The 19677-nt window shown below is 39.1% G+C and overlaps 1 protein-coding gene across 1 annotated transcript in view; it reads right to left on the reverse strand.

Annotated features, from left to right (window-relative positions):
* Window positions 1–962: 962 nt before the first annotated feature.
* The window catches only part of AChE-2 (acetylcholinesterase 2), a 117363-nt gene continuing 98648 nt past the window's right edge, over window positions 963–19677 (reverse strand). Inside the window, exons 4-6 of the mRNA XM_014359925.2 lie at window positions 17159–17322; window positions 5988–6145; window positions 963–1230 (exon numbers count right to left, since the gene is read on the reverse strand). Coding sequence (XP_014215411.2) covers window positions 1079–1230; window positions 5988–6145; window positions 17159–17322 — 474 coding nt within the window. The 3' untranslated portion in view covers window positions 963–1078. The remainder of the gene's footprint in view (window positions 1231–5987; window positions 6146–17158; window positions 17323–19677) is intronic.

Raw genomic sequence — 19677 nt, forward strand, 5'->3', positions numbered from 1 at the left:
TTACCACGTATCAACCCAATTACGTGCTGTTGCTGTTGTTACAGTCATGGAAACAGAATAGAGAGAGAAATGAGAAAGTACAGTGAAATATATTTCGCGTCAGTCAGTATCGAAACTCCTGCGATTTCCGTAAGGATTACCATTGGGAATCCGAAACTCTTCACCACGAGTCGTTGTGCAGATGACTTATCTCGAGCTCGGCTGATCCGAAATAATAAGAAGAGTCGTTCGGGAGGACGATAGTTTAGCGTGATTTAGACGTAAATTGAAAACTGATAAATGGGATCGCACGGTGTAAGTGTGGCAGACGATGCTCGCGGCCTGCGTATGCGTACGCGCGGGGGGAGGCAGATCGCGTGATTAATTACCTCCGGTGATTCGTCATCGGACGATATGTTGTTTGATCGTCCCTCGTGTCGATCAATTTTCCGTGACAGTAAGCAAGTGTTGTTTTGGTTCCCGCAGGCCAATGTAACTTTGGTATGTATATACATGTATATACGACAAAAATGAAAAATGACCCGGCAACCTGTGTTATCTTGTTGTAGAAAAAAAAGCGCTCTATCACTGCGTCAATTTGGAATATCTTTTTCCTTCACAACTCATTCTGGATGCTTCTTTTTATTTCATCCCGATTCGATGTAAATGTTCCACCGACCAGTTTCTCGTAAATATTGAAAAAAAAGACCATTAATTTTTCCACATTACGAACAAGCAACACGTCATATTGGATTTGATGCATCGGAAATTTTATCCATAAATACGAAAAAGATGAAATAAGTGGAAACAACAGGAGTAACAGCAACAGTTTCATGTGGTTGAATATCGCGAAAAAGAGGCAAACAGTAACACATTGCGCAAAAACATCTTTGAATAATATCTCATCCCTACAGGACTCCTCCGATCCTCGTTCCACACTATCCCTTCGATCTCGCCTCAGAGCGTTCCCATAACCCCCCCCCCTCCCACCATCGCCCAACACCTCTATCGCGAGCCAGCGCGACGCTACTCCTCGTCATTCTCCTTTCGTGTGACGGTCAGCTTGCAAGGTTCAACAGCAGGACTAAACTTGACGTGTCTAGATGTTCCACGCAACGGGCCTGGCTCGGAGCAGTACCAGTGGACTCAACAGGGCCATCCACGCTGTCACTGTTAGCGAGCCCCGTAAGCCTACAGCTCCTGCAGATATGTTGGACGTCACTGCGCCACTGCAGACTTCCGGAGTTGGGTCTGCAATCAAAGTTGGATTGTCATTAAAAAAGTGAATAACTTTCTTTACTGGATGAAAAATTATGGGTTTTTTCGCATAGAGAGCTATGCGTGTTGTACTTTTTGTTTTACTGTGCATGGAAAAGTACGAGTCTTCTTCATACATTTTTTTTCAAAGATATACTTTTAAACGAATTTTTTACAGAGAGAGAGAGAGAGAGAGAGAGAGTTTGAGAGAGATTCGAAACAAAATTCAAAGAAATCCACTGTTGATGTTTACTTGAAAAATGATGTTATTGACAATGTAGATTACAACGTATTCATACATACTGCTCAAGTTTTTAATAATTTTTTATTTTTATAAAGTTTATTTCATTCAGAAAATGCAATTATAGTAATTTAATTGAGGAATCACAATCAATCGAAAATATTACACAGGAACAAGTAGATCAATATCGAGTACGGTCAGACATACTTTGGTAAATTTGAGTTCAAATAATATGTCTACAGTTATAATCAGTTCTATTATAAAATAAACTAACAAGACTAATTGATGCATAAAAAATACATTTTAAATAATAAATAGCTACTAAAATTTTATCACTAGATATAACTTTATATCCAGAAATTTAGCTCGGCAAGTTTTTGATGCCTTTGTTGGTTTTCATAGATGAATTTAATTTAAAATCAATGTTTAAAAATGGATGGTCACTTTTTTACGTTACATACAACTTTAATTAAAGCTCTACAAATTATTTTAATTTAAAGGCTTAACTGATCATTTTGAAAGTAATCTCAATTGCATCATAGTTGGTTTTGTACCGATGAGCAGTATTTTTAAGACTCGAGTTATTAAAAAAAAAATTTTTTTTTTAAGATCATCAACGTTGTACACTTTGATGCTACTTTAATGCTATGGAATAAAAAGTACTGGACCATCCCTTTAAAAAATGTCACAAGTTTCAACTTTTCAAGCTTGTTAAACTTTTGAAAATGATTAAGGTAGCTAATTTCAGATCAAAGGAAAGTACACTACATTACATCTGTACGACGTTTCATAATTTTTTTTAATCAAAAAATTTATCTCGTTTGTCCAATGAAGCCTCATCGTATGTATTCAGTTTTGCGTAAGTTTTAATTTTATTTTGTAAGGTTAAACAAAAACATAAAAAATACTGAGTACTATCAATATATGTTATAACAGCCTACATGAGTCACAGCATATATTTTTAGGTCCCGAAAGCCATTTAGTTTCGTAACATTGAAACACAACACTTATCCGAGACACTAATTGTTCCACGTGCGAAGAAAAAATAGCATTTAAAGTAACAAATTTTACGAGCATGTTTCCAATAAATCCTAACGTGGAGGAACACAATGTACAAAAAACCGGATCTACCGGACGGTATCTTTGGAAAAAAAATTGGCTATTCTAACTTTGACCATCCTTATTTTTATCAATCCTGCTTTCTAAGCCAGTCTCGCGTAACTGGTAAATTTATACCCCGCAAAAAATAACCAGACACCATTATCCCTCCCCACCACTTGATTTCCTTCGAAATAGCAAACAACAACAAACTCGTTCCTAATACGGTCTTATAAAAAAAAAAAAAAAAAAAAAAAAAAAGTGTCACTGACTCCTCCATTAAATTCAACACTTCCAAAGCAGCTCCATTTCCCTCCTCCAAAAAGGACCAACCCAAATTCTCCGCATCCGGCGATAATAAACCTTTCAAAATCAGTCACGGAACTCTACTCCTCTCTTTCCCCGATTAAAAGTATACCAAGAGAAGTTGACTCTGCCGGCTAATAGCCGTCGAATCGCTTGATAAATCAGCGTCCGCGATAAGGCCTGAAACCCACACCCACGCACGCGACTCCAACAATCAACCTGTCCCACCCATCTCCCTCTTTTCCCCAGCTGCGGATGTACATTCGTTTTTGGTTCTTTTGCTTTGTCGGGGAGGGGGGGGGGCGAGGTCCGGCGATTTATTTGCTGCTGCTGATGCACAGTCTGTCCGAGTGCGAGCTTCTGTAATTTGCGCGGCCGCGACGAGATCTATCGGCAATTACCCGTAGACATGGACCCGGGGCTTACTTTTTCGGCCGCGAGGGGCACATCGGCTTGATTGGGATGCGATCGCGGGTCCGTTCATGTATATATGTACCCTCTGGTGCGGGAATCGGGTGAGTTGGGAGTTTCAGGCTGGGAGCTGGGCTTCGCTGCGGGTGTGCCTTTTTTCTTTTCACCCTTTTAGGCGTGACCGATTCGCAGGGGAGCCTTTTGTATTTTTCACCAGAGCGAAAAAGCATCAATAAATTGTTCATTTTTTGGGGTATGGGATAACTTTAGTACTCATTGAAAAAATGTGTGAACAATAAATCGTATTTATCCTCGATGACATTAGCAAATGCATGCATAGTGTTTAAATTCCAAAAGCAACATTTAAACTAAAATGAAATAAAAATTAGATAAGAGGTTCGTGTATTCATTGAAAAGAGTTAAATTTTTTTTTTTTTTTCATAAGCTGACATGCATAAATAAAATGTAATAATTTCAGCTTTAGCTCTGATGAAAAGTGTTACAATCGTACTTTGAATGCTTCATTTTCTAAAATTTTTTTTTAAGCTTAAGAATTTGAATAATTGACTAAGTTAATTTAAACGTAAATTGGTAGTTTTTATTTGAAAAAATGAATATAAATATATATTAATTGTCCATTGTATGAGTTAAGATTAAGCAAAGAGCTACACTACTGAGTACAAGGTGTAGTTATTAAAATCCTAAATTTTAATGTTTATTCTAATATGTTTGTGTTAGCCTCAAGAGAAAGAAACAAATAATTAGGTCATTCATTAAATTCAACTCTGCCAGTGAATGCATTGTCTCTTTACAACTATAATTATTTTGGAATCAGTTTAAAATTGGCTGAGAAAATACGACCCAAGTCATTCGTTTGTACTTTCATCGTTTTTCTCTTATACTTCCCCAGAAACGATAAATTCACAAACCAACACACGACACCCTCAATCTCTCCTTTGATTTCGCCCCTTGGTACGCTTATGCAACCGCAGAGCTTATCGATTGTTCCTGGCAGCTTGTGCATTTCAATTATTCATTCTCGGACCAGCAGAAAGAGAGAAAATAGTCTCGCGCGTCGGAATTAAAAATTTCCAGTCCAGGAAGGGAAAAGGAGGTCAAGTGCTCATCGGAAAGAGATGCGCCGCCAGGGAGCTCCAAAAATACAGTCGGTTTAGTGCCCGCTGCCCGAGGATTGCCAGGACTCCCTCCCTCCGTCCCGTTGTCTGCTCTAGGTATCTTTTTTCTCCTTCGTTTTTTGCAGGTCTTTTTCGCTGTCAATGATTTAGCGAGCGATATTTGCGCGTAGGATACAGCGGGGGGTAGGAGGAGGCGACGCGCGTCTTTCAGGATTTAGTGTCCTCAAGATAAGAGAGAGAGAGAAAAATAGGGGAAGGGGCTGGAGGGATTATAGGAGGAGCCTCGATGTGTCTTCCTGCGAGACTTTGATATTGGCTCTCGTGTTTTCTTTCGTTTTTGCGAATGGAAAAGCTTTTAATTATAGTGGTTGGTTGTTTTTTTTTTTTTTCGTCGGGCAGAGAGTTTTGAAGATTTTTTTTTTCTTTTTCTATTTCCATCGGCTTGTCGACTCTGTGAGAGTTGAACGGAATTAATTTACTAGGCGTATAATATTACTTTTCCAAGGCTATTTTAATCGGACAACTCACGTGCGGGTATTTTATTAATACACTTGAAATAAAGTACTGATACTAAAGCCATATTAGATTTTCGGATCATTACAATGCTGTTAACTGAAAAAGACTAAAGGATGGCCTTGATTGCGATGAAAGACGTAACTGTCATATCAAAATATTTAAAAAAAAAAAGAGCTCTAGATTGGAAAATTTCTCACTACGAAGTTTTAAGTAATCATCATAATGTATATTAAATGAACTACCCATCGCAAGAGTTGAACGAAATTTTGTTACTTACAGATTTCATTTCAAATGAGCGAGAGTTTGTAGTGAATGAGCAAAAATTAGAAGGATAAAGGATAATTTTTATTTTTGACTTTGAACCGATACAAATTATGCACAAATTCAATGGTTTCGATTACTCGCTGGAATTCTTGAACAAAAACTGTGTCATAGTCCTAAAAAGTCCTCTTGCTAAGTCGTATGACTGATAAGAGTAACGAGCCGATTAGATTTTCAAAGTAGTTGCACACGAGCAATTAAAATTATTCTCAACTACAACTCTCATTCCAAACAACATCAAATGATTCGCGAAATTGTCGAAAGTTGCAATATTACATCGAGTCCAGGTGTACACCGACATTTCACACTTCCAGACTGTATGATGCAAAAACTTCCACGAGATGCGATGAGTAAGCGCGTCTGAGAGGGTTAAAGAAGGGACTAAAGGGAGTAGCTCTCGGCACAAGGTTAACGGGAGAGCAAGACTGCGTCAGAGGTCGAAGAAAGTACCCACCACAGAAGGGGAGGGGTGGGATGGGCCTTTGCGGGCTCGGTAGATTGAACGAAACGGCGCTGGGACGAAAGAGAGAGAGAGAGAGAGAGAAAAAAGGCAACAAATAAGGGTCGTCAGGATGGAAAAGCAGCCCAGGTCGAGGGGACAAAGTTAGATAAGTTGTCAGTAGTGGCGACGACGCACACGCAAGCAGAAAAAAAAAGAAAAAAAAGAAAAGAAAAAAAAGAAGCTTAAAAGGAGGCGCCTGTGTGGGTGTATACGAACGTACCTGGTACTCCTTTTAGCCGTGGCAGGAAGTCGTTCCAAAACGCGCAGGCGGTCAGCCGGGGTCCCTTGCCCATGCCGTTTTTCTCGGCGTTGAAAATGTAGTAGTACGGGTCGTCCCTCGTGTAAGGCGGCCACTCGCTCTCCTCCAGCGTTGGCTTACTGAAAGCAAATATACATCAAACCGGTCGGCTTAGTCTGGTTTCATTTTTTTTCTTCCACAAATTTATTTCCACAGCTTGATGCTTGGGACACGTGTGAAAAAAAAATTTTACGATCGATGGCTTAATGCTCTTTCAATATGTTTACGCGGTTTTTAGGTCAGCGGGCTTGTGGATGCCTTAGAAAAGGGAATATAAAAATTGTGATCTTTTCAGACTGGAGGACCAATACTTTTTCAAATTCTTTGTGATGTAATTTTTTCTTTTAAACATATGATGCATTATTCGTTTTAACCTTTTTTTTTTCATCAAGTACCTATTCAACACAGTACTTGGAATTTCATCCTAAAAATGTAATGCTTTGTTATACTTGTATTTATATTTAATTATGTGTGTATATTATTCGTTATTCACAAAATAAATCCATGTAATAACTATAGCATAACAAAATGTAAAAGACAAATGGGTAACACCTATTCAAACACTTATTTGTGAATGTTATTCTTCAATAGTACATAGCACTACTAGTAGTATAAAAAAACTTTGTCAATTACTGTGTTTTATGTAGTAATAAAAACAAAAAAATTTTTCATCTAAATTATCATCCACCACTGCCCATTTCTGGAAATGATTTATTCCACGAATCCACGTGATAATTGCGCCAAAGTCCGTTCTATTGTACGTTATTACCTAACGAATGAAACTCCACTCAACTCCTCAGAGGGTGACGTTAAAGTATACAAACCACCCAAAGTTCGCGATTCGGCACTCGTGTGGTCGGAATAAACTTCCAAATAACAAACCGTTCGTTTGCCCCGAGCTTTCGAAAAACCGTCCCACGAACGACCAGCACCAGCAAACCAGACGTATGGGCGTAAGTCGTACTATACAAGCACTCTCATTATCCTCTAGTGTGGGAAGGACGCTCGCGGATGATAAACGATTGTTTCTCAGATTCAGTGGAGCAAACAATAAAGGAACACACGTACGAGCGCTCGGCTCCTCGTTTTGCCGAAGGACGATAATGAAAGCGGAAGAAACAGTGCGTGATGGAAAAGTCTGGATAGCTACGTGCGATTAACTTTGTGCCGATTAATTTTCCGAATAAACAGTTTTCTCCGGATGCTCGTGGGTGGATATGCTGTGTTATTGTGCGAATGAGTTCGAACAAAGTGGAAATGGGAAAGGAGACCTAACGAGCAGGTGAGCGTGGGGTGAATCGGAAAGGGTGGGATAATAATCAGAATGTATGAAAAAGCTTCGGAGTATGTAATATTTTGGTTGAGAAAAATCACCAAATGAAAAATTCATAACGAATCAAGTACGATAGTGATTCATCTCGCTGAAGGTGGGATTTTGATGAAGTTTTGAGAGATAATTTTTATTTTTTACATGGAAAAAAGTACTTTCCATGTCTCCTTATACATTATCTAGTATATTTTTTTCAATCCAAAAACAAAAACAAACTCGGTGACACTGAGCTAGTTTCTAATCCCAGAGTTAAATAGCATAAAATTTTTCCATCAAAACTCATGACTCTATGCTTCCGTTTTAACTTCATCCATATATGTACGTATTATAAAATACCAATAAACAATAATTTAGATACACATTAAAATTAAACAGAGATGTGAGATACCTCATGTGCAAAGGTCAGTAATATCATTTCTTAGTATTTTTTTTTTTTTTTACTGTGAAATATTAGAGGTTATCCTCCAAAGTCCTTAAACATCCTTTACCCAGAAATCAGGCACGCCCTCGTAAGCCCTGCAATATTATCCTTCATGATTTATATATGGTTACGCATTAATCATCGATCGAATAGGGGTTACATTCAGTATGCAGAACCACAGATACAGCACAGGTAATTTAAAATCTCACACGTTCAATCAATCAGCATATACATGCACTTTTAAGTGTCCTTGGTTGCCGTATGTCTCAAAAATTCGTAAAACTGAGGCGACAACATTACCACTCGCGTGTCCGAATAATATTACGGCGAAGGGAGCCGAAGGGGTCGGTGAAGATAAGCGGGCCGGCTGAAAGGCCCCCCTGAAGATTGGAAGCTGATACCGGCTCGCGGAATTATCGATAAGCCGATGCAGTTTGCCACCATATACACCGCGACTACTCGCCGCTTAACTACCCTCTGATCTATGGTACCGTAACACGAAACGACGCACTGCTTTTGCCACCCGCGCGTGTGTGGCTCTGTGTGTGTGTATTGGGGTGACGATGGGTGGAGCCGATGGATTTTCTTTTTTCTCAAGAAAGAAGACGGATGCTCGGCGCTTAGGCCGTAGCTCTGCGAGTCGCGCAATGTGTCTTTGAAGCTTTATTTCGTGCGCGTGACGCGAATCGGTCGAGAAATGTGCGACTCCGGAGTCGGGCTCAATTTTTCGCCTACTCGGTGTTTATTGCGATCGTGCTTTGTGAATAACAATAGTCCTTGTTTTGCGAGAGGATTAATAAATTTTACTTTCACTCAGGGTGAATCACCCGAATATCGATAGCTTTCTTTGGATACTCCTGAAAGTATTTGTGATGAAATATAGTTCGTGGAAAAAAGTAACAACATATATTTAGTACCGATGGTGACGTCAGCTAATTTGAGTTGATTTATGTATTAATTACACTCAACATTTATCACTACACTTTTTAGTGGTGATATTCATGTGTGCACTATAATGGTTAAAGTATCTCCGAGTTTCAAACGAGGATATGTGTACCTGTTTTCCTCTTTCCCGAAGCTATCGAATTTTACATGTTATTAAATTGAAATTGAAAGTAGAGAGCAATTGTTAGCTCAGTTTTTTCTAAATGAACAGTGTTTGCGATGTAAAAACTACAGCAGTTTAAGTGGACTAAAATAAAATAAAAGCTTCAAAGTAAATGAAAATAAAATGAACGTGAGTAAAAAGCAGTGCTCGAGAGGGGCGCACTTAAGAGCAATCCTGTCGAGCGACGACGACGACGAGGAGGAGGACTAAAAAGGAGTCGATCTTCTCGACAGTGGGATTTATGAACTTCAATTTTTCGCGTCTCGGAGTCATAAATCTTCAATATCTACGAGATATCTCTCGCCTATCGACGCCTGATGCATACCGTGGTGTAGGGCACCTACCTTTTCCTAATTCGTTTTAAGGATCAATTCCGCCCTGACAGACATTTTTTTCCTCCCTCTTTCTTTATCCAACATTTTTCCACTTCTTTCTCATTATCCGAGTAATGTGCTCTCTTTTGGTCTTGGAAGCTAAGAGAGACGGCGATAATTAACTTTTCTTCTTATGCAACTGTGCAGCATTTAATTTAATTTAGTGTATCCAAATTACTGTTTGATACAGCTAAAAGTTATTCTTTTCGTGATAGCTTGGCACCATCTGTATTTTATTTTTACCAAATGTTTCTCTTTTTTTAGTTACTTTATGTCGTAAGCAATGAAAAAATATCTCATCTCCTTAGCTTCGAGGAACTAAACTTCAATTTTAATTAATCTAAAATTCCCATCGAAAAGTCTTTTTTTCAAAAACATTACTCCATCGCCTTGTGATATATGTTCAAATACAAGCTGTACGTAGCCAGGCTATTTTCACGAGATACGACTCGAGCCGTCGAGCTGACGTGTAGCTCGAACGTGATGAGAAACACGGAGAGCGCTGATAAGGAGATAGTGAATGTAATAGACGCCAAGCGGAAATTTCGTGTTGTTTTATAAACTGTTGTCGGAGAAATTCATCTTTTAGCTCGTGACAAAGCTCGGGTTGGATATTGTAAAGCGCTGTGAGGTGTTAAAGATTTTTTTTTTTTTTTTTTCATTCAACAGTGCTAATGAGTAAAGTTGAGCAAAATATAAGTAATAGGCATTTTTTTGATCTTCGAGTTATTGCAGCCTTTCTTTCAATTGTACCGTCATACAAAAGAGGATAGAATGAGACACGTAAAAAAGGGACGTGAGTGACTTATATCTCGGGACAAGACGAGGCAGTTTTAATAAAAATTGACAACGTATTTGCTGCAATACTTAGATTTTCAGTAGAAACAGCCACGTTTGGTCAGACGTACTTTTTTCGAGATTTTTTAAATGCATAACTTTCACATCTTTACTAAAAAAAACGAAACGTATTTTGGTACAATGTTTGTGTCATAACATATTTAATAAAAATAAATGTTCAGCAATAATATTTCAACATCACTAAATACTTAAAAAAGACTGTCAAACATTTGAAATCGTAGAAAAAACATTTGAAAGCAAATTGTAACACTATTTTTCAAACAAAAACGAGTTCAACTGGTGGGTCAAAGGAAAAAAAAAGTCGAAAAAATATACGTACACTGCCTAAAGCATCAAAGTCAATCTTCTGTAGATGTAACGCTGTTTCGAGCAAAATTTTTCAAAACCATTAAACAACGGATGAAGAGTCAAAGCGATGAAAATTCACGTGTACGCGTACATACCTCCACTCGATTTTGAGGATGAAATTATTTTTTCAGAGCCAGAATGATATTATAAGCTCTTTTTTGCGCTAATCACCAATGACGAATATTTGATCCTTTTTGACATATCTTCCTCTCTTTCTTTGGCACTCATTTTTTTTCATAATTCGTAGAACACCCCAGCACTATCAATCTGTTTAAGTGCACTTTAAATCATGAAAAATTAAAAAGTGAAGAACAAAAAAAACAAGGCAAGATACACCAATGGCCTGGAAAAAAAAGAATGCCAAAAGTATACATACACTTGACTGTATGCTACAAAAGAGTGGCAGAAAAAAAGACTAATCGACAAAAGAGCAGAAGATTGCGAGTACAGGGTACACTATTTTCTCGTTCTACTGTTTGCACATGTATACAGCTGTATAATGCAAACACCACTTTTGTTTTTTTATGCTCATCCGATATATCCTTACGTCCTGAATAACTAGTGCATGACTTGAAGTCCCTCGGATAATGTTACCCATCGATGTTTGTGTTTTGATATGAAAGTAAATTATGAATGATCAAAATATTTATTAACTTGATCGCAGTCTACTGTTGATGATGAAAAAATAAAACAGTCGAGTATTTCGATATTTACGATGTATCTTTTTTAAAAAATGGTCGATTGTCAAGAAACTGAAATCTATTTTGTTAGTTGTGTGGTTGGTTGAGACTGATAACGACGTAGCAAAGTAGCTGCAACGTGTACGTGCTTTAGAAAAATCTACCTCCTAGTTCTTTCACAACTAATCGATTTGAAACTCTGCAAAAAAAACTTCGCCAACTATCAGAGGAGCAACTTTCTCGCTCAAAGTCTTTTTGTCGAGCGAAAACTTTCATTGAACTCGTTGAAGTTCGAAAGTCACGGCATCCGATCTCTGCTCATTTTGCAATTAATATTTATAAACAATTATTTATTCACTAGTGTCTGATTGGCTCATTAGTATTTTCCTCAGCTAATTGCCTGAAAGACAACGATTTTTGTGATTTATAAAGTGTTAAGAGTTAAAAAAATGCAGGATTTTTATTGTACGTCTCGAAATGTGTAAACTTCAGATAAGGTGTAATATTAACATGATTGTAAAGACAAAACAGTATAAAAAACGCTATTTCATCTACAGGGAAAATATAAAGGGTACACTTATAATAATTAGCGACAGGATTTTTAAAAAATTGATTAACAAAAGGGTCTCGAGAGGTAACCTTTGCAACCCCTCTAATTAGCACTATGGTAGCTTGTGCGGACAGTTTGTTGATAAAGCTTGCTGAATATCGACTCCGTTGGTGTACGGTACCAAAGGGCTGCCCCTAATTTAATTAGCCTCTAGTCAGCTCGAAATTCGAAAACCATTAAGGCTCGTTTGGAAACTAGGTACATATACGGTTTAATAAGTACAGACAACAGCTGTTGTTTGGTGTTTTGGAGTTTTGATTACAAGAAGTCTGAAATTAATTACCTTTTTTTTTTTTTTTTTTTTTTTTTCAAAGTATTTAGTTATTGAAATTTTATTAATCACTCTAAGAGTATACACACGACATTAGAAAGTATCGCGTCTCGCGTAGCAGTGGGTCGTAAATTTAATTAAAATATATGACACGCCGCGGCTCCATCGTAACACCTTTGGCAATTAATTTTAATCTTCTTAGAAGTTGCGTGGGGGCTTCTTTCGAAATTTATCGCACCACCGCGTGCTATTTTTGAAAGTGCCCAACGGGACGAAATTCACTAGCCAATTATTTAAATGCAACCACCGCTTGTATAGTCCTATTACGCGAGTAACTATATGCTGATTTGATTTTCCCTCATCCAATTTCGCAATGTAACGGAATACAATTACGAGAAAAATAGATTCACGCCCACTCACCGTGGCTCGTCGACTGTGGGACAAAACAGGTTTGCATATAGAAATATTTACTCGTATAGTGTATAGAGTGGTTGGAGTAATCTTCTGTTTCGGCCGAGAATTGACAAGACAGCAGAGGTTGCCGTCTGAGTTATTATCTCAAAAAGTGATAAAAAATGAATGCATGTCATTTCTTGTTCGCTTCGAAAGCTTTTTTTTTTTTTTTTTTTTTTTTTTTTTAATTATTCACAATCAATCTTGCAGTAAATTGTTTCAACTCGAAAAGTTTGAGAGTATTGCCAAAGTCAGGTAAGTGTCAGAGTTACAGCGATAGAATATATTTCTAGCTTATTGTAAAAAAAGATATCATCGAAACGACAAAGAATTCCAAGTTGATTCCAATGACAATTGACATCGCTATTCTTACAGAATATTCAATCAAATGAAAAGCTTCTTCAGTAACGCAGTGGCATCATCCGTGACACATTATTTCGAATAAAAAAGTAACAAGACTTTGGGCAAAAATTAGTCAAATTCTCAATCCTTAAGTAGTCAGCCACACCCATCATACGTCTGGATTCTCATCGTCTTCTTTCCACCCGACAGATAAATCGGATCGACTTCAACCGAGCGATTAGCATGACAGAAGCCAGCAAAAGTATACGCACCCGATCCATTACACACTGCGCTCAGCACGATGTATGTAGTATACACATGGGCTTCGAAGATGAAGTATTTCTCTCTCTCTGCAGGGGAGCTGACCACAAATGGACAGGCTGGATAGGTGGACTGGCACTTTAGGGACGGAGGCACGTGGAATACCCCGCATGCATACCGATCTCTCTTGCTTTTGTGACCTGTACTACTGTGTGGGTACTGGGAAAAGGGACGATTCGGTAATCCGATTACCCATTGGCCGAAGCTCGGTACTGTGGGTGCGATGACGATGACAACGTGCAATTCCGTACTGTTTCTTTCTCTGCACTTGGTTCTGATGAGGTGAGTATATTCATTTTAAGCCTTTGAGGAATCGTTTTGGTTCATTGATTTTTAATAATGTGTTTAATAATAACTCAGGGCTTTAAAATCTCTTTTACTCGTGTTATTGCAAACTTAGATTTTTTTTTGACGCATTTAAGATGTTTTTATATTTTTTTTGGTACATAAAATTAAAACTTAAATACTACGATTACAAGTCAAGGAAGTATTATTAATGACATGGGTTGTAAGCTATGTATTATTTATTGTTAATGAAAAAAAAAAAAATCAAAAAACAAATTTCTATGAATAAAAATTGTCAATCTCAACTCCCAAATAAAATCAGAACTTGGATGAAAAAAAAAAAAAAATTAATCCCCTCAATTTCAAGAAGCCATAAAATCTAACAACAAATTCCCCCAGCACACCTGTATCCGTTTTTACTGCTTTCTCAGTTTCAATCACCCCCTCCCCTCCTTTCTTCGCCATCACACACACACAACCTCTTAAGAAAAAAACCAAACTACCGTCTCGGGACTCGCGGGTGCGAGACTCTCCATCGATCGCGAAAAATTCATCCTTCCCTCTGTGTACACAAGCACGTACGTTTTTTCCCCTCTAATATCGCCCAAGTGGTCCCTTGAACCCCGAACCCATATAAACTTGCTGATACCGGAATTTTCGAGTGTGTACGTCCGATTTACATTGCGAGCGGGCGAAATTTCGCGCGTGGGTAAAATAAAAATGATGCTTGGGTGCGAGAGATTTCGTGGAGCATCTTCTTGGCTCAGCTTCTTCGCCGAAACATTTTTTGGGCAAGTTCTTTCCTAAAGCAGCTGGTGGGTGTGTTGACGAGTTAATAATTTTAATTTTAAGCTCATTGATAAAATAACAAAGCCACATTACACTAAAAAATACTAAATACGTATCTTTGTATACCTGCCTAAATCCATGTCAAGGAGTCAAACTATACCCTTTGACAATGTAACGCAGAGTTTGCTATTTAATTACTCCATCGCCCATTCTCATTTTCATGGCTTGAAAAATTATTGAATTAATTCATTCACTAAATGGAGAATTCGATTTAATATTGGTAGTAAAATCATTTGTTGAACTCCAAAAGTTACATAGAAATGTAAAAAGTTTAATAAGTTAAAATTAATCACGAATATTTGTTTGAATTAATTAATGGACGTATCACTTTGTCGTCTGTATTTGCGAGTGCACTATCATGATATAATTTCCGGTCAAACACACATTACAGAAGAAAATTACATCTCCACGCTCTGTTAATTAAATTCCGACGGTCCAACAGACACGCCGCATACCCAAATACTACATTTGCGAAGGAACTGTATACGTAACGTTATATCAAAAGTAGCATCAAAATTTGATATAAACACAGATTTGAAAAATGTCAGGTGCATAATATTGGTTTCCCGGAGATGAAACATGTAAAGGTACGAACAGGAGCCACGCCCATTCAGAGCCACGAGGTGATACGAAGCCCTTACCCCGTTCCACTTTGTTATTTACCCACATAAAGTGTGGAATGAAAGAGACACTTTTATCAACTCAAAATTTGTAATCGACTACTTGGAAACGAGAAAAGAGCTGCGTGTTACCGAGAGATTTCGTGCAAAGATGATAATGGCGAACAAAGGGATGTCGGAGCGCGCACAAGTGATGGTGAACGTGAGATAAATTTTAGTTACTCGTAGGCAAGTTACGAAAGTTACATTTATCCCATAAAAAAGGCACGTGTCGAGAGTACCTTATGTGAGATATATGGTATTATTATCAGATAAGTAAAGAAGATAGGCGTATGTCCATTGTTTGGGAAAAAAATTGGGCCTTCCTAAAGGTAAAAGTTTAGTTAAATGTGATTTAAAGCTGTTGAGTTTATGTATCGATTGCCCATCACTTTTACCACCATGGATTCCTTCAAAAGTTGGTATGTTGCTTTTATTTAAAATACAAGGGATACTCTAATTTTTAAGCATCAAGTACCATTTGGTCGGTTTAATCGATGTATAAAATTACCATGTTGTTTCCCATGGTGTTGACACAATAGAAAAAGTCACTTAATATCACTCTCATAAAAAAAATTTCTTACAATGCAAGCCCATGTCCTTACTTTCCTTCAAAACACAAGTAATTTTTTCCTCCTCATTGCTCTATTCACAACAAAAATTTGATTTAACACACGGCATGAACACATTACTCAAAAAATGTTACCCAAAGCCACGCTCGTAATAACACTTATCCGTTTTAAGCTACCAAAAGGTTTTCGTTCTCTGAAAAGCTACGTACAGTGTAAAACTTTGAAAAAGAAGACCAAAAGGTAAAGCAAAAAAAAAAAAAAAAATTATGACGAGCACGGCTCGTAGGGCCCTTGTAAAATGTTCCCTTTCCCACGCGTGCACTCGTCTTTCAAAAGTAGTGCAAGCGATATAAAAGGAAACCAGTTTTATTTGGCGCGTAAAATGTAAGGGACTACATACTCCACTTAGCCATTCGCTGCTGAACGCTACTGCCATTTATTTTCTACTCCAAAGATGCATCCTCATTCTACTTTCTACAAGAAAGAAAAAAAAACGAGTGCCAGCTCGAAGCGTCGACTGTCACCTATACGCAAAAGGTCGAAGGAAGACAGTACACGGTAGAAGAATGCCAATGGGGTGCGCCGAACCGAAATATTTTATGCTCCGCATCTCTTACCCCCTCGTGTGGAGCATAGCCCCGCGCCCCCCAATGAAATATGGAGCCAGCCATTTTTCCCTGCCACTCCCTCCCACCCCCCTTCGCTTCGAATACTCGCATGCGTGAAATTCTCGCGCTTGCTGCTCTGCTATTGCAAGCTCGGATGCAGTTTCGCGTCCCCCGAACGCGTTCTTTTTTTTTTTTTTTTTTTTAAATTTTATTTTTTCCTTTTATTTAGTTCCACCACAAACCGTGAATGGTAAAATGTATGGTGGCATCCTCTTTTCTTTTTTTTTTACAACTTTTGGCTGCGTTATTACTGTATACACGGGGTGTTTTTGTGCACCAAGTAAACCCCGACACGCACGTCCCGAAAAATAGATTCGAAATCGAATGAGCAGAGCGGACGAGAAAGTTATTCGCGGAACTTTTGCGGGCAGCAACGCGGAATGTGGAAAAAGCTCGCATGCACAGGGTGAACGAAAGCCGAGAAAAGTCACGCGGGTCACGTATGGCCGTCGAATCTTTTCCCTTTCTTTCTTTGAGTTTCTGCGTGTCTTCGCTTATTCCTTGCTTTTGACACGGGTATTTTGTCATAAGTCAGTGCTTTTGAGGTCCAAGGACTTTTGCGGATTAGGCAGCAGTACGAAGAACGCGGCGATGGGATTACGAGAGTGTCGGGTAAAAATGGCCTCAAAAGAGATCGGGAAGAGAGAGGAGAGGGTGCGAAGTATACGTTCTTGTAATAGGTAGTGTACTCCAATCGTTTTAATTTATGAGTGGTCCTGTTTTTTTGTGAGATATACTTGGTGACCATGAGTTGGTGTCAACTATGAGAGACCCTTCATCATTTTACAACAGGCTAACTGCAGTTGAAAATTTTTCGCAAAAGTTTTTAGAAAAAAACAATAGCTCAACTACCACGTGGAAAAGAAAATTGGTAGGATAAAAAGTTTTCCCTGGATTGTCAATGCCCGTGACGAAAAAAAGAAAAAAAAATTCGTTTCACTTACCCGTACTTGGCGAAGTTTGAGTAGGACTTGATCATCTTGAGCGCAAGCTCGCGCTCGTTCTCCTTGTACGTGAGACTGTCGTTGAGCGGGTGCCCGAACACGTACTCTATCTCATCACCGTGCATCACGCCCATCCAGTCTCCCCACAGGTTCGTGCTCGATTTCTGCAACAAAAAGGACGACCCTCGATTTTTACCATAGTCACAAAATTGTGTATTAAAATTCATGCAGATATACATATTGATTGATTTTATGTGTGGCCTCGCGTCGATAATTAAGCACTAAATTTAACCTACACACGGGCTTTTAGCTTCGTGGTACGGCTCGAGGCTTATTAATGGATAGCTAAGGGCTCTTTCGAGGCAAGTTTACGAGCGATTGATGATGTTCGAGATGGTTTATAGTGGGGCACGCATACGAGCTAGTTTCGCTGGGAGTTGGCTATTATTGGCTTATCGGCAAACAGTGCTCGGCTCCTTTTTGTTCCCTCTCGCTCGGGCAGGACTTGATTATTTAGCCAAAGCGCCCTGATGATTACCGAATGAGGCACAAGTTTTGGCGCACGCGTGTACGTAATACTTAAAGAGCCGATTTGGGATTATCTACCTGGAATACCTAACGTGCTGAACTTTGGCTTGGTCTACCTACTTAGTGGTCCTCGTTTTGTTGCGTGGTAAAACCAAGGGCGTGTTTTCGGGGGATTTAATTTTATTCCGCAAAAATTTCGTCCAAACGGCTTGGCTGCTGCTTCAAATAAAAAATTTTGGTGGCAGACTTTGCTACCAATCTTCCACACGAAAGATCTCAGCTCAAAAAAATACACCCCTATCCATACCGAAATTGTCGGTCTTATCCATACAAACCCAACGGGCAATTTGCAATTCAAAAATCGTTGAATCAAATCATCGTCTTCCCACGCGATCCCCATAAAAATTCAGACGACGGAAAATTGAAAAACACAGTACATACATCACGCGTCCTGCACGGTTAAGAAATTCAATTCCAGACAGAGAGCAGAGTGCGGCAAATACATCCATCACTTTCCACCGGGGCGTTGACACGAAATAAATGTCTTTCCCTCCCCCCCTGCCCTGATGCTCACTTGCCATGTATATGTATACACACATATCTACAATTATTAATTCAAGAGCAGAGCCTGGCGTCACAACTACTTCCCTATCATGAATCTCAATTATACCAGCCAACGCTTCCTCTTCGAGGGCACACGCCGGGGAATCCCCTGGTCTCTCTTTACCTCCGAATCCAATACTCATTTGGTGATGCAGAGACGCAGGTTTGATAGGAGATCGTTTTGCATCTCACGTGTCTATATTGTCGGGCAATATTCGCGGAAGGAATTACCACCCTAGAAGAATTTGGAATAAATTCGTACCAAAATGGATCACAATGGATGCAAACACACGTATTCCCTGGCACCCCGTTCCTTTGTTCACCGTGTACCCTACGCCAAACAAGAGGCATACGAGGAAGCGCGAAAGTGAGAGATAGCTCGCCACGGGTGGTCGGACATTAAAAGGGTGAGCAGAGCCACCGAGGACTTTACGATCTCAGCCTTGTGTGCGTGGGAATGCGAGTCGCTGCTCGGGTTATCGCTCGATCGCAGAGAGGGTAAGTTACTGTACTCCTTGGTAAGGACAGGGGGGAGCCTTTCGAGGACGGACGATAAAGATGGAAGATATATGTACTCGCTCGCTGTTCGTTTTACGGCTCACAGCTTGTGCACTCTCGATGGAAATCTCAGCCAACATCTGAAGGTATGTTACTGGGCTCGTCCTTGCTTGTTGATACCAACTAACGGAGGATCGAGGATTTTACAATACCGAAATTGGTCCGGTTGGAATCCTATGGGAGCGTATGTAAGAGAGGGAGCTGATCTACTCAACTTCCTTTGGAGTAGACATTTGAGGGTGCAATAAAAAAAAAAAAGTTTTATTACTTCCTACAACTTGGTGTAAGATATGGGGGATCTCTGTTGGTTTACAATCTTTTTTTCTTTTTACTTTTACAACCGGATACATAATACTTGATGAACGTCAGAGAGATGAGATACCGTATCGTGGCATCGTTGGCGAGGAGCTTAAAACATGTTTACAATATGGGGAAGAGTCGCCATAAAAGCAAAGGACCGAACAACAGCTCAAGATTCATGCCACCCTCTGAAAAGAAAACTCATCCACAAAAAAGCCAAGAGATGCAAAATATTACATCTCTTTCCACGCGTACGGTGGCCCTACTTTTCCACGACGCAAGAGGTAAGTACGAAACAAACAAAAGCCGAGAAAACTTTTTTCCTCCTCTGCGCCTGTCTACATGCAGCCCTCAAAAGGTATACACGACGTTTCACGTAAAAACCAAATGTACCGTGTAGTGACTGTGTGTGATGTGTGTACAAAGAACGACGGGAAATGTTATTAAACGCGGACAAAAAAAAAAAAAAAAGGTGGAATGAAATAAAAAAGCGGAAAACTGCTCGGGCGTGCGCTCGTAACGAGCTTAGC

The sequence above is a fragment of the Copidosoma floridanum genome, unplaced genomic scaffold (assembly GCF_036245765.1).
Source record: "Copidosoma floridanum isolate Cflo_tuat_1 unplaced genomic scaffold, Cflo_Japanese_pri ptg000030l, whole genome shotgun sequence".
Lineage (NCBI taxonomy): Eukaryota > Metazoa > Arthropoda > Insecta > Hymenoptera > Encyrtidae > Copidosoma > Copidosoma floridanum.